The sequence below is a fragment of the Puma concolor genome, chromosome B1 (genome assembly GCF_028749965.1).
Source record: "Puma concolor isolate L17-30 chromosome B1, mPumCon1.1.hap2, whole genome shotgun sequence".
In the NCBI taxonomy this organism is placed as follows: Eukaryota; Metazoa; Chordata; class Mammalia; order Carnivora; family Felidae; genus Puma; species Puma concolor.
Window position 1 is genome coordinate 35,833,833 of NC_141670.1, and position 15,675 is coordinate 35,849,507.

A 15,675-nucleotide genomic window follows, 5' to 3' on the forward strand; every position below is an offset into this window, starting at 1 on the left:
TTTGCCATATCTGTTTCAAATATTTTTAAGAGCTAAAATGTTGCTTGGGGCACCTGGATAGCTCAGTCAGTTAAGTGTCCGACTTCGGCTCAGGTCACGATCTCACGGTTTGTGGGGTCAAGCCTCACATCAGCCTCTGTGCTGACGTCTCAGAGCCTGGAGCCTGCTTCAGATTCTGTGTCTCCCTCTCTCTCTGCCCCTCCCCTGCTCACCCTCTGTATCTCTATCTCTCTCTCTCTCTCTCTCAAAAATAAACATTAAAAAAAATTTTTTTAAAAAGAATAAAATGTTGCAGATATAATTGAGCAACCTTCATCCGATTCCTTCCTCTCCAGAGGTTATTACTACATTTAAGTAGTTATATATCCTTCCCACATGTATATAATTTGTTGTATCTATACACAACACAGTATATTTTAAATTTTATGTAAACGGTATCATACTGTACATCCTTTTGTAACTCACTTTTTTTTTTTTTTGGAACTTACATTTTTATACTTGACACTGCTTTCTAGACTTATCTAGAATGGGGCCACAGAAGCCATTTTTCTGCATTTTTTTAAAGCTCCAGAGCTGATTCTGATTAGTTGAGGACCACCATTCTAAGCCTATATATATTCATCCAAGAAACTTTTTAGTGCTCTCAAATTGCTAACATATTATTTTTTTTAAGTAAGCTCTATGCCCAACATGGTGCTTGAACTCAAGATCCTGAGATCAAGAGTCAAATGCTCTGGGGTACCAGGCTGGCTCAGTCAGTAGAGCATGTGACTCTTGATCTCAGGGATATAGGTTTCAGTTCCACGTTGGGTGTAGAGATTACTTAAAAATAAAATCTTAAAGAAAAAAAAAGTCACATGCTCTACTGACAACCAGCTAGGTATCCCTGCTGATACATTTTAACCTAGCTTTTTACCATGATTCAGTTGTTGTTAGATTACCTGTATTTCAATAAAATTTTTTTTGCAGTGCTTCCAACTCAGAATCAAAAACCCTAATCCAACCAAGCGTACACATGATTTAAAACAAACAAGGGGGGGCGCCTGGGTGGCGCAGTCGGTTAAGCGTCCGACTTCAGCCAGGTCACGATCTCGCGGTCCGTGAGTTCGAGCCCCGCGTCGGGCTCTGGGCTGATGGCTCAGAGCCTGGAGCCTGTTTCCGATTCTGTGTCTCCCTCTCTCTCTGCCCCTCCCCCGTTCATGCTCTGTCTCTCTCTGTCCCAAAAACAAATAAACGTTGAAAAAAAAAATTTTTTTTTAAATAAAAAAAAAAAAAAAAAAAAAAAAAAACAAGGGTGCTTGGCTGGCTCAGTCAGAAGAGCATATGACTCTTGATCTTGAGGTTGTGAGTTTGAGTCCCATGTTGGGTGCACAAATTTCTTAAAATAAATGAAATTTTTATTTTTTTAATTTGTATTTATCTGTGTATTTACTTTTGAGAGTGTGAGCAGGGGAGCGGCACAAAGAAAAGGAAAGAGAAAATCCCAAGCAGGTTCCATGTTGTCAGCGCAGAGCCCCACAGGGAGCTCAATCCCAAAAACCATAAGATTATGACCTGAGCCAAGATCAGGCTGGACACTTAACCTATTTAATTGGACACTTAATCTACTGAGCCACCCAGGTGCCCCATAAATAAAACTTTTAAAGAACATAATAAACAATATTGAGTTTCCTGAAGAGGATGAGTGTGGCTACAAAGAGGCAGTAACACAGGAGTCTTGTGGTCAGTTACACTGATCATGGTGGTAGTTATGCAAGTCTACGCAAGTAAAATTGCACAGAGCTACACATACATGCAGGCGTGCACAGGTACATGTATAACTGGTGAAACCTGAATAAACTCTATGAATTGTGCCAATGTCAATTTCTCGGTTTGGTACAGTGCTGTGGTAGTGTGGGATGTTGACACTGTGGAGGACAGAGACCTAGGGGAGGATGCGTAGGACCTCTCTCTGTACATTCTCTGCAACATCCTATGAATCTATAATCTAAAAACAAAAACCTCATAAAATTTTTAAACTAAGTTTCTAAAGCACACTGAAGAAATTCTACAGCCTCTTCACAGGCAAAATCAGTTCAATATCCTGCTACAATATAGATCTACTACATAAATGATATTTTTAGGTAAATATCCCTAATATCAGGTGCAGAGCTGTATACAGAGAAAGAAAACATTGGTGATGACCACTTTAATACAGCAGCAACTATGAAATATAAACCTTAAAAGCTATTGGCTTCTATAAGCTTTATTTTTAGATTATTGTGTGGTCTTAACCCCCATGGGACACCAGGATTTACCCAAATAGCTATCTCTGTTCACTACAAATAACCCTGCTTTCATTCCTATTTTAAGCCAGCAAGCCTGCCCTACTTTTGCAGACTTAGTTCCTAATCTACTCACCTGCTTTTCCAATCATGAACCAGTTAAACACCACTGAAGAGGTTATGTTAAGTATTATTACCGAAAGTCATATGTAGCTTTCAGATCCTTTCATAACCTACTAGAACAAGTAGTTTTATTTCAATGATCTGACATAGCTCTTTGAGATCATTCCTCTATTCTCTGATAGTCCCAGAGCACACTTTCAAAATATTAGGAACTAGCCCTCCCAGAACCAATTAAGTAATAATCACTATCAATGATAATCTGATAGAAACAGTAAGTTTATAGTGACATTCATAGTTTTTAATAAAACAGCATGCAATAGTGAAAAATAACTAGCTTCCTTTTATGGATAAATCTACCAATTACCTTTATTACTCTGGCCATTCACTGAAACTCTTATTTTATTTATGGTTTTTTCTTTTAATGTTATTTAGTTTTTTGTTTTATCCTATGTTATTTTTAAACCTCCACAAACCCTTAGGTCACAAGAACACAATGTACCTATGGATACACACAAAAAAAACCACAAATTGAGTCTTACTTAGGCTACTGATCAATGTCCAAAGTTTAAACTTGAAAGGAGTGTCAATTTGTAGAGTGAGGAAGCAAAGATTTCATATCAGATACAGTCTACCATTTAGATGTCTGCTCTCCATGGTGGTATTAGTCCTAGGAAGCTCCATACTTCTAATCTCTGTCACGCTTTTGGGAAGCTATTATATGCTGAGTACTTTTCAAGACTGTATTTAAGCTTAAGAGAGAAATGTGTTTCTTGTGGTAGGAATTCATCAAATATGTTTATAAATTTATTATTTATGAAATTCTATCTATACTATAGAAGGAAATTTCCTTATTTTTTTTACTATATGTTTATTTTTGAGAGGCGGGGAGAGAGCACAAGCAAGGGAGGGGCAGAGAGAGAAGGGGACAGAGGATCCGAAGCAGGATCTGCACTGAAAGCCTGATGCGGGGCTAGAACTCATGAACCCTGAGATTATGATCCAAGACAAAGGCACAAGCTTAATTACTGAGCCACCCAGATGCCCCAAAGGAAATTTCCTTATCAAGCATTTTAGGTTTAAATCCTTTCAAAAGTCCTAAGGAGACTACAGTTGGGAAACATAAAATACAACACTCTTAAACATTCATTTCACATATGCCACTTAAAGTCAAACAGATCTGCTATCAAATCTCACTAAGACTCAAGATTAACTCCTTTAATAAAGAACAGCTAACATTTATTAAGCACCCACTAGAGGTACTATGCTTTACATACAATAGGGGAGGGGCAGAGAGGGAGACACAGAATCAATCCAAAGCAAGCTCCAGGCTCTGAGCGGTCAGCACAGAGCCCGTCGTGGGGCTCAAACTCATGAACTGCGAGATCATGACCTGAGTCAAAGTCAGACACTCAACTGACTGAGCCACCCAAGCGCCCCGTTATCACTCATTTTAAACTCAAAGCAAGGAAGGGCACCTGGGTGGCTCAGTCAGCTAGGCATCTGACTCTTGATTTTGGTTCAGGTCATGATCTCAAGGTTCATGAGTTTGAGTCCCACATCGGGGCTCCACTCTAACACTGCAGAGAATGCTGGGGACTCTCTCTCTCCCTTTCTCTCCCTGCCCCTTCCTCTGCTTGCTCTGTCTCTCAAAATAAATAAACTTAAAAAAAAATAGTAATAGAGGCACCTGGGTGGCCCAGTCGGTTAAGCATCAGACTTCAGCTCAGGTCATGATCTCACGGTTCATGGGTTCGAGCCCCGCGTTGGGCCCTGTGCTGACAGTTCAGAGCCTGGAGCCTGCTTCAGATTCTGTGTCTCCCTCTCTCTCTGCCCCTCCCCTGCTCATTCTGTCTCTCTCTCTCTCTCTCAAAAATAAATATTTTAAAAATTCTTTTTAAAAATAATAAACTTCAAGCAAGGAAAATAAATAAAAAAGTATCAGAGCTAGTAATTAGCAGAGCCTGTGCCCTTTTCTACACTATCTTCCATAAAATAAGCTTCTTAAGCTTTCACTTACTTAAACATTTACTAAGCATTTATGTGCTAGGCACTGTATCCAGCATTAATAATGCACAGTTCTTGCCCTTGAAGAGAATAGTTTAATGTAAATAAATAACAAAAATATTTAGAGAAATTTGAAAAGCAATGAGACTGTTCATAGGAGCAATATCTAACCCTTCATATATATATTTTTTTTTACATATACATATATGTACACAAATATATGTACACATACATACATGAACCCAAAGCAGGGCTCAAACTCAGTAACTTGCGAGATCATGACCTGAGCCAAACTCAAGAGTCAGATGCAGGGCACCTGGGTGGCTCAGTTGGTTGAGCGACCCACTTCCACTCAGGTCATGATCTCCTGGTTCATGAGTTCCAGCATCACATTGGGCTTGCTGCTGTCAGGCTGTCAGTGCAGAGCCTGCTTCAGATCCTCTGTCCCCCTCTCTCTGTCCCTCCCCTGCTTGCACTCTCCCCAGAAATAAATAAATATTAAAAAAAGAAAACGAGTCGGATACTTAACAAACTGAGCCACCCAGGGGCCCCAGTATCTAACCCTTCTAATGATGATGATAGCAGCTAACATACATTGAGCACTTACTAGGCCCCTATCACTGTTTGTGGAGTTTATTTAATCCTTACAACTATCCTGTAAAGTGGGTTATATTATCCCTTTTCTTCAGATAGAGAAGCTGAGGAAAAACAAGATTAAGTGACTGGTCCAAGGTCATACTGCTACCAAAAGACGCAGCATTTGAATCCAAGTATGTCTGACTTCCAAGCCTGTGTTCTAAAAACCATTATTCTAGACAGCCTCTTAGTAAAAGAGAAAATGCTTCTCAGATGTCCTCTTAGCTAAATCTTGAAAGAGAAATAGGAGCTGGTCAAGTTGGGGCACAAGAGTCTATATAAAAATAATACAAAGAACCCATTCACAGATATAAAATTTCATGGCATTCTAGGGACCACAAGCAGTAGTAAAGTTTGGGAACAGGGGTATGAAATGAGAGGAGAAAGTAACACACAGTTTAGCATGAGGGGAACTATAGATCAACAGAGTTTAGAGTTCATTCTGTGGGCAGAACAGGCTCATGAAGGATTTCAAGCATAAGAATAATCCTTTACATTATCTACAGATCATGATGGCAATATGGACATTAGATTAAATAGCCCTAGCACAAGGCTACTGCAATGGTATAAACAAGAAGTCAGAGAGGGAGATGAAGTAGAAGGCTATGTGCAAACCAAAAGTCCATAGAACTGAGTCTGGAAGAACTGGATGTGAAGTGCAAGGGACAGGACAGGGTCTGGCCTGACTCCCAGGCTTGTCATCTGAGCCAGTGACTAAATGGGTAAGTGGTGTGATTAACAGGGATGGGGAAATACACTTAGAAAATCCTTTCTATCTCCTCTGCTTATTAGTGCTTTTGAATATTTGTTTTATCCCTATGCCACCTTTTCCCACTTTTTTCATAATCTCTTCAATAAAATTAAAACAGATCTCACTTTCCACAATTTCTATTTGTACGATGTTTCAATTGTCTATAATTCTTTTAATTTTTTTAATGCTTTATTTACTTTTGAGAGAGAGACAGAGTACAAGTGGGAAAGGGGCAGAGAGAGAGGGACACACAGAATCCAAAGCAGGCTCCAGGCTCTGAGCTGTCAGCACAGAGCCCAGCGCGGGGCTCGAACTCACAAGCCGTGAGATCATGACCTGAGCCGAAGTCGGACACTCAACTGACTGAGCCCCCAGGCGCCCCTCAATTACCTATAATTGAGTTACATTTATAAGCCAATTAAGCTTTGGGTTTTTAAAAACATATAGCCATCAAAATAATCTTGTTATTCCCTTAATAGAATCACCATCAATTGCCCTAGTAGTTTTCAGCTATCTCTCTTCCTCTTTTTTGTTTTACCTCTTTCAATTCTTTGAGGTTTCTAGTTTTACCCACCCTGTCTACTCCTTAATCAAATACACTTTGTTTTTCTCCATCCTCATTTCTGCATGTTTTTCCAAACCCTATGTAACTGCAATAACCTCTTGTTCTGCTAAAGAAGTTACCTCTACTTCACATCAGGTATAATATACTTTAAAATTTTCTTCTTTTAAGCTTTCCCTAAGACACTACTGAATCCTTAAATACGATGGTAGCCTTTCCGAAGCCTTTCTCTCCCCAACTTTGTATTTTGAAAAACTGAAATCCTATAAGAAAGTAAAAGATTAGGGGTACCTGGCTGGCTCAGTGGGTGGAGTGTGCAACTCTTGATTTTTTGTGAGTTGTGAGTTCAAGGCCGCGCTGGGTGTAGAGATTACTTAAAAATAAAATCTTGGGGCGCCTGGATGGCGTTTGAGACCCATGTCCGGCTCTGCGCTGGGGGCACAGAACCTGCTTGGGATTCTTTGTCTGCTTGGGACTCTCAGTCTCCCTCTCCCTCTGCCCCACCCCCTGTTCAAACTCGGGCTTTCTCCCTCTCTCTCAAAACAAATAAATAAAAGCTTTTTAAAAATCTGGGGCGCCTGGGTGGCGCAGTCGGTTAAGTGTCCGACTTCAGCCAGGTCACGATCTTGCGGTCCGTGAGTTCGAGCCCCGCCTCAGGCTCTGGGCTGATGGCTCGGGGACTGGAGCCTGTTTCCGATTCTGTGTCTCCCTCTCTCTCTGCCCCTCCCCCGTTCATGCTCTGTCTCTCTCTGTCCCAAAAATAAATAAAAAACGTTGAAAAAAAAATTTTTTTTAATTAACTAACACCTTAAAAAAAAAAGTAAAAGAATAGTTAAATGAATACACATTTGCTCCTTACCTTTTCAACATGGTGAACATTTTGCTACTTTTACTCTCTCTCAACAAATACATAATTTTTTTTTCTGAACCATTTGAAAGCAAATTGCTGACATCATGACATTTCAACATAAATACTACATCAGGTATTGGCTAAGAATAAGAACATTCTCCTTTATAAGCACAATACCATTATCATCAGATCCGGACATTTAACACTGACATGTTATTATCTATTATATACTCCATATTCAAATTTCCTCAGTTGTCTCCAAAATGGCCTGTACAGCTTTTTATTTTCCCAATCCAGGCTTGGCAATATACTTGTCATTTCTCTTTCATTTTCTTTCATCTGTAATAGTCTCTCTGCCTTTTATATTTTTTATCACCTTGACATTTTCGAAGAGTTCAGACCAGTTGTTTTAGAGAAATCCCACAAACTGGATTTGTCTGATTGTTTATTATAACTTGATCCAGATTAAACATTTTTAGCAAGGATTATATAGGTGATTGTTGAATAAATTCTTAAATTGTCTCCCAGTATCTATTTCATTTGTTTCCGTCTGTTGGGCTAACACTATCTAGACTGCACAAAATCTCATGAATTGTTCACATTCAATAAATCTAATAATGATCATAGGAAATGCACATTGCCTTGGCCAGCTTATACAGCGTATCTTTCTGTCACCAGTTTAGAGATCTAGTTACCAGGTTGTACGCTTTTCTAATAATAAAGACTCAAGAAACAAATTTCTTGATAAAAATCTAGTTTGTATCAAATAAATAAAACTAAAAGTACTCTGTGCATGTATCTGAATAATTACGTAGATTATAAAAATACCTAAGTCAGATACCACCAAGGATGAGCTGAAATTTTTACATCTCAGTTTTGCAATTTAAAATGCGGCTAAGGGGCACCTGAGTGACTCAGTTGGCTAAGTGTCTGACTTTGGCTCAGGTTATGATCTCGCTCTATGTGAATTTGAGCCCCACATCAGGCTCTGCACTGGTAATGCAGAGCCTGCTTGGGATTCTCTCTCCCTCTTTCTCTCTGCCCCTTCCCCACATGTGCTTGCTCTCTCTCTCAAAATAAACTTAAAAAAAATAATAAAATGCAGCTAAAATTTAACATGAAAACTTTAAAACAGAGTATAATAGTCTATTAATGATCGCACCAAAGGATGATAATGATTACCAGACACTCCTTTATTTCCATTAGCCCTTCCAATTAAGTAGCAGCAAAGCTCCAAAATGACTACAAATACCAAGAATTAGCTGAACAATTTTGTCTCTCATAGATATGTCTAAAAATTATTTTTTTTCCCAAAATGTTACTTTAATGGTAAGGTATTTTATTACCAAATACCACTTAAGAAAGGTTTTCAATTAATTCTTTAATTCATCTTAACTACTGAATCCTTAGCATTTTTCACTCAAATGATCCAAAAACTTTATTTATTTATTTATTTATTTGAGAGAAAGACAGAGTGGGAGCAGAGGAGGGGCAGAGAGAGAAGGAGACAGAATCCAAAGCAGGCTCCAAGCTCTGAGCTGTCAGCACAGTCCAACGCAGGGCTCAAACTCACAAACCACAAGATAATGACCTGAGCTGAAGTCGGATGCTTAGCCAACTGAGCCACCCAGATGCCCCAATGTTTATTTTTGAGAGAGAGCGCACACAGGCACGAGCAGAGGAGGGGCAGAGAGAGGGGGTGGACAGAGGATCCAAAGCAGGTTCCATGCTGACAGCAGGGAGCCCGATGCAGCTTGAACTCATGAACCACGAGATCACAACCTGAGCTGACGTCAACGCTTAACCAACTGAGATAACCAGGTGCCCCCCAAAACATTTAAGTTTTATTTATTTATTTTGAGAGTGGGAAAGGAGCAGAGAAAGAGGAAGAGAGAGAATGCCAAGCAGAGAGAGAGGGAGAGAGAGAATCCCAGGTGTCCCCAAAAACATTTTTTTAACTTTACTAAAAGTGATAATATGTTGCTTTATAGAAGAAAGATTTATTACCACATGTGTTATAAATAAAGCTTTAATCACAACCATTAACATACAGGTAAGAAAGAACACCTTATTCCTGCTCAAAAAAGATTTAAGTGTTTACATTAAGATGTCCTTTCCAAGGTTTGAGACTTCCACTGAGAGGTATGAAACTCAAATAGCATAGATTTCCAGTGTTTAAATGTTGTGGTGGGGGGTGCCTGGGTGGCGCAGTCGGTTGGGCGTCCGACTTCAGCCAGGTCACGATCTCGCGGTCCGTGAGTTCGAGCCCCGCGTCAGGCTCTGGGCTCATGGCTCAGAGCCTGGAGCCTCTTTCCAATTCTGTGTCTCCCTCTCTCTCTGCCCCTCCCCCGTTCATGCTCTGTCTCTCTCTGTCCCAAAAATAAATAAACGTTGAAAAATAAATAAATAAATAAATGTTGTCGTGGCTTGCTAATTACAATGGTAAACTAAGTATAACTTAAATGGTGTTGATAAATTCAACAGATATGTACTATATGACTTGACCACATTAAATATTTATACTTAAAAATGTTTCTTCTAGGTTGGCACTGTATCAAATGATTGAAAATACAAAGGACCAAAATATGAATACAAGCACTTTCAAACCGTTTTCATATTGGTTGAGATCATCATGAGTATTTAGGTAAAATTACAATATTTGTGTTAAAATAATATGAAACATTTGCCAAGTACAAGCTTTAATATACGTGATCCATTCTTCTTTGAATTCAAAATACACTAGCAGATAGAAATACATGAAAAGTATTAAGAGAACTTGTTTCTGCAGGGAAGAAATATGACACCTTTGTTTTCTTCCCTTTCTGCCTTTCAAATGTTATAATAAGCAGGATTGAGCTTACATTGAAAAGAAAAAACTTGGCAGGCGCCTGGGTGGCTCAGTTAAGCATCTGACTCTTGATTCTGGCTCAGGGCATGATTTCACAGTTCAGAGATCAAGCCTCTTGTCCGGCTCTGTGCTGACAGTATGGAGCCTGCTTAGGATTCTCTCTCTCCCTCTCTGCCCCTCCCCTGATAACCCATGTGCACATGATCTCTGTCTTTCAAAATAAGTAAATAAACTTAAAAACAAAAACAAAAACAAAAAAACCTTAGTAAATCCATTCTCCTAATAATAAAAAAAAAAAAAAAAAAAAAAAAAAAGGCAAGAGAAGACAAAGAGATGTGGAAATAAATGAGGAATAGGTACCAGAAACTGAAACAGGGTTCAGGGTATACCTGAGAAAACAGCAATTTCTGTCCATACTGTTCTTAAAATCCTGTAAGAAAACCACAGCCACACTATTCCAATTGGCAGGATATTAAAGAACCAGTAGCCTCCAGTGTGTGCTACCAAGGACACAATTCTTCCTGTGAATATACAATATACTTGAATTCCAAATGAATGGGAGCAATATATCAGCATCTTATTGAAAAGAAGTCAGACTTTTCTGTAAAACACCATTTGGCCACCAACAATGGATTCTCCACATCTGTCATGTAATTCCTGATGAAATTTCCTTGCTGCTTCTGAAAAGATTCAGCCTAGGGGAAAAAACTGTTTTTATAACAATCACTGTCAAAGAAAAAAATTCCCTCAAACAGGAAAAGAAACTTGGAAACCGGAAGAAAAAAAAAATCAAGCTGAAAGATTTTCACAATTCAGTCATTTGAGTTTCTGGGGTTTTCTGCTCTCGATACCAGTCACCAGGAGTGATACCCCAATGCATATGGACTATTCTAGAGACACTCAGAACTGTTACTTTAAAAATTTAAAAAAAGGGGTGCCTGGGTGGCTCAGTTGGTTAGGCGTCCAACTTTGGCTCAGGTCACGATCTCACGGTTTGTGGGTTCGGGTCCCACGTCAGACTCTGTGCTAACAGTTCAGAGCCTGAGCCTCCTTTGGATTCTGCGTCTCCCTCTCTCTCTGCTCCTCCCCAACTCACGCTCTTTGTCTCTCTCTCAAAAATGAATAAACAATGGGGCACCTGGGTGGCTCAGTCGGTTGAGCGTCTAACTTTGGCTCAGGTCATGATCTCACAGTTCATGAGTTCGAGCCCCGCGTCGGGCTCTGTGCTGACAGCTCAAAGCCTGGAGTCTGCTTAAGATTCTGTGTCTCCCTCTCTCGCTGTGCCTCTCCCTCATTCATGCTCTGTCTCTCTTTCTCTCATGAGTAAATAAAACATTAAAAAAAATTTAGATCCAGACACCTTCAACTGCTAGGGAAGAAACCAGCTGTCAAGAAAGTACTAGGCAGAACTGTACTGGTCTCTCTTCACTTTCTTTCACATGGGACTCCACCCAGACAGATACCCTCTAAACTGTAAGAGAGAATGGGGCACCTGCCTGGCTCAGTCAGTACAGCATGGGACTTTTGATCACGGTGTTGCAAGTTTGAGCCCCACATTGGGTATAGAGATTATTTGAAAATAAAACTTTAAAAAAATAAAATAAAATAATAAATTATAGAAGAGATATTTTCAGTTTTCTAACTTATAATTTCATATACTTTCTAATTCTGGTGTTTTTCAAATGTTAACGGTTTCTCTACCTACCACTTCTGTAGAAACTGATTTATTATCAAACTACTATCATGTTTCATAATACTACCTTGTCTTTATTTATTTTGAGAGAGCTTATTTATTTATTTTGAGAGAGCGAGAGAGTGTGCAAGCGAGCAGAGGAAGGGCAGAGAGAATCCCAAGCAGGCTCCACTCAGTCAGCGCAGAGCCTGACACGGGGCTTGAACTGGCAATCTGTGAGATCACGACCTGCGGCGAAACCAAGAGTCAGACGCTTAAGCTACTGAGCCACCCAGGGGCCCCCATAATACTACCTTGTCTTAAGCTTTTCATGTCAGTTATATCATTTGCATGGCTCAGATGCCTGACGAAGAAGGTATCATTAACCCTACTATGCAGATGAGATTGTAGAAAAAAGAGAGAGAGAGAAAGTTTCAAGGTTACAAGTAAGTTCCAGAGACAGTAAAATCTAGGTTTTTCTGATGATCAGCCTAGTCCTTCATTTTAGGCAAGTTGCTTTTCAAAGGACACTTAAAATACTAATCACTCCCTCCTACCTACCCACTCTTCTCCAAGATTTGTTCAAACAAAACAATTAAGTAGACTTTTAAGTTAACAGGAAATGACAGAACCAAAAATAACTCTGGTGTGGTCTCACCTCTGAAAAAGATTTCCAGCTGTGAATAACTGCAGACAACTCTGGCCAGGCAGGATAACATCCTATCAGGATTTAGTACCCAGTACAATGGATCTTAGCTATATTATACATACAGTGACACCTTACTTTCTTAGAACAAACCTCAACTATTTCAAACTCTGGAAAACCCAGAAAAAAAGCAACATAAGTCACGGAGAAGCCAAAATTGCTGTGGTCAAGTTCTTATACTAAAGTGTTTGGTTGTTTTTTTTTTTGTTTTTTTTTTTTTTAATGTTTATTTATTTATTTTGAGAGAGAGAGAGAGAGAGAGAGAGAGAGAGAGAGAGAGAGAGAGCTCAAGCCAGGAAGTGTCACAGAGAGAAGGAGAGAGAGAGAATCCCAAGCAGAGCTCCAAGCTCACCTCGGAGTGCTACGAGGGGCTCGATCTCACCACCTCAGAAGAGTCAGCTGCTTAAAGACTGAGCCACCCAGGTGCCCCACACTAAAGTTTTTATATACAAGATAAATCCATACATTTCTAAGGGCTTGAAATCACTATATTTCATTTATTTAAGACTAATCTTATAAGTATACAACATGCATTAATTTATAAGTTCGCCAAAAACCAAACTTAAATGATACAGACTATGAGGGTGTTTTCTTAACTATGAGCACGCCTAGCACTAAGACAGCACCTGCCTTTTAACTATGTTTTATTTTACTTTACTTTTATATTTTAAGGGTCTAAGAGGGTTATTTTAATATCTCTTTTATATCTTATGATGGAAATTACATGCAAAATGGCGATCAGAATTTGATAATACCTGAAGGTTTGAGGACTGCCACTAAGCTTCGCTCAGATCCTATTTATTCTGACTTGACACACAATTCTGGTTTATCTGGTTTCCCTACCTACTTCAGCTTAGAAACAGCAGATTAGAAGGGCATATTTTGACAGATAGAAAACAGTCCTGGAGGAGATAAACTAAAAACAGACAAAAGCATTAAATGGTATAGCAGTAAGGAGTCATTTTGGTACAGGAAGAAACTGCCAACACCCTTATTCGGCAGAATGCACCAGCCATGTTAAAAGCACAGGACAGAAATTAATGTACACAACTGACCTTGATTCATCAAAAAAGGTTATGTTTAGTATATTCTTTATCTTAAGAGAAGATTTATACTTTTTATGGGCTATATGCTATATAAACTGACATTAAAATGGTCAAAATATTTAACAGTTAAAGGGCTGTCAGTTATATGAACAATTCACTTAGATCCTTAATAAAACCAAACAAACTGACAAATCTCAAAAACCCATTACCTTTACTAAACATTATGTAGTGTATGTTTATGATCATCACTTATGCTCCTGGCTTTTTAGAGGGGAAAAAACTAAGTTACACACTAGAATTATGTAGTGTAGAAAATCAACATTTATGATGATTCATGTTTTAGGAGGGAAAAAAATCTAAGTTAAACGCTAAAATTCTCCCCCTTCACTGAACATTCAAGAGACTTTTCCATTTATATATGCATTCTTGTCACCAATCTTAGTTTCCTTTCTCCTTCTAATTACCAAAATGAAAAAATAAGAGCATTTTAATAGTTTTCCCCTCTTACAGCTAACCCCTTTATCCAGAAGCCACTAACACGGCTTGTCGAGGTATACGCCCTTCTTATAAAATCGTGCTATCAAACCGATTGTTAAAACTCGGGCGAGAAGAGTTGTAGTTAACTGTTAACGCTAAACAAAAGTGCATAAATTAGTGGTTATGTTTAAACCAGTATTCTTAGTTTAAGAATAGAAACAACAATGTAAAATCCCACAAGTATTAGTAAGGAACAGTTTAGTTTTGGTTAGACCTCTGAATCAGAGAACATCCTTCTCCAAGTCTCTTTGGCCAAAAAATAAAACACCAACATCATGTCAAGAGATCTGTGAATCCCTTTCACACATTCCCAAATGGATTTATTTGTATTTATTTCACCACACTGTTTCTTTTAGTAACAACAGTGACTTGTGATGATCTCTAGAAAGTGGGCCAAAAGGTACGCGTAAACGTCCTTTAAAAAAGGTGGGGGAGGGGCGAGATAATCAGATCCTAAAGACGGGGAGCGGAGCGGCAGAAGATCTGACTTGGGAGAATCTGCTAAAGTCCCTGCCCACGCCACTCTAGATGGCTTCACCAGATACAAGACGAGAAGAAAGGAATTGTTTCTTTTTTAAAAAGATGGGGATCCTGGCCCTTTGGGGTGGTGGCAGAAGAAATCCCCACCCCACCTGCAAGTCCAGCTCGACCGGAGATAAATCAGCAATCTCCAGCAAACTACGGGTCAAGGCGCAACAGAAAATGCCCGGGGCTCCGCGGGGAGGGGATCCCCCTCCTCTGTCCCATAGCCCCTCCAGGTCCTCCTCCTCCCGGACGGAAGCAGCCTGGGTCGCCGCCGCCCTCCCTCCTCGGCTCTCCCCCTCCGTTCTCCCGCCACCGCCCGGCCGAGGGCCGTTTCCCGCGGGTGGACGAGGAGGGCCCAGCCCGCCCAGCACCTTTGATGACGCGTTCGGTGGTGGAGAGGTGGAAGTTCCTCCCAGACATGGTCCCCTCAGCCTCCTCCCGGCGCCAGGCGACCGCCGGACGTGCACCTCCGTCTTCGGGTCCAGCAGTCTCAGCTCCCCGGGACCAGTCAGCCCGCCGTGACCCGGCCCCGGCCCCTCCGGGAGGCTCAGGCACCAGAAAGAGGTGGCCGCGGCAGCCTGGCCTCAGAACCCCACTGACAAGATGCTAGCCCACTGGCCGCTCCCTCCTGAGGCGCCGAGTCCCGAGCACACCGGGCTAAGGGAGGCAACCGGGGCGGCCGCGGCTGCTCGCGGCCCGGGCTCGCGTGCGCGCGCGCGCGCGCCGCCGCACGCCGCGCTCCCAACTTCCCGGCGGCCCGTGCGCGCGCGCCGCCGCTTTGCCAAAGCCCAACGCGTGGTCCCGCTGCCCCGGCCGAGGCGGCCACCTGACTTCCCGCCTCCCCACCCCCCCAGTCGTTGCCGACCCCACTCCTGAGGCCCGAGGGCTCCGCGTCCGCTCTCCGCGCTCGCGTGCTTCCTTTCTCCCCTCCTGCTTCCAACGGTCCGTCTTCCCTTCTCCTCAGCCTGTCCTCCCCGCAGCTGACTCCATCTGGGCTGCCTGCCGCTGCCCGGACCTGCAGCACCTAACACCAGCCCCCGGGTCCTGCACGGAAAGCCGCAGCAAAGCAGCAGCCATCTTGTGCCCCGGCCGCAGCGACCCAGCAGCAGCTCGGTGGAGGTGCGAACCTCACCCTGGGCCCACCTTGCCGA

General features: G+C 41.3%; 1 protein-coding gene across 5 annotated transcripts in view; it reads right to left on the reverse strand.

Annotated features, from left to right (window-relative positions):
• The window catches only part of PPP3CC (protein phosphatase 3 catalytic subunit gamma), a 103,182-nt gene extending 87,923 nt beyond the window's left edge, over positions 1 to 15,259 (reverse strand). For 3 of the 5 annotated variants that reach the window (XM_086703465.1, XM_086703468.1, XM_025932916.2), the window contains exon 1: positions 14,896 to 15,258. In XM_086703465.1, coding sequence (XP_086559591.1) covers positions 14,896 to 14,944 — 49 coding nt within the window. In that variant the 5' untranslated portion in view covers positions 14,945 to 15,258. Of the gene's footprint in view, positions 1 to 14,895 lie in introns of all 5 variants that reach the window. The other 2 variants (XM_086703467.1, XM_086703466.1) reach the window with 2 other exon arrangements.
• Positions 15,260 to 15,675: the final 416 nt, after the last annotated feature.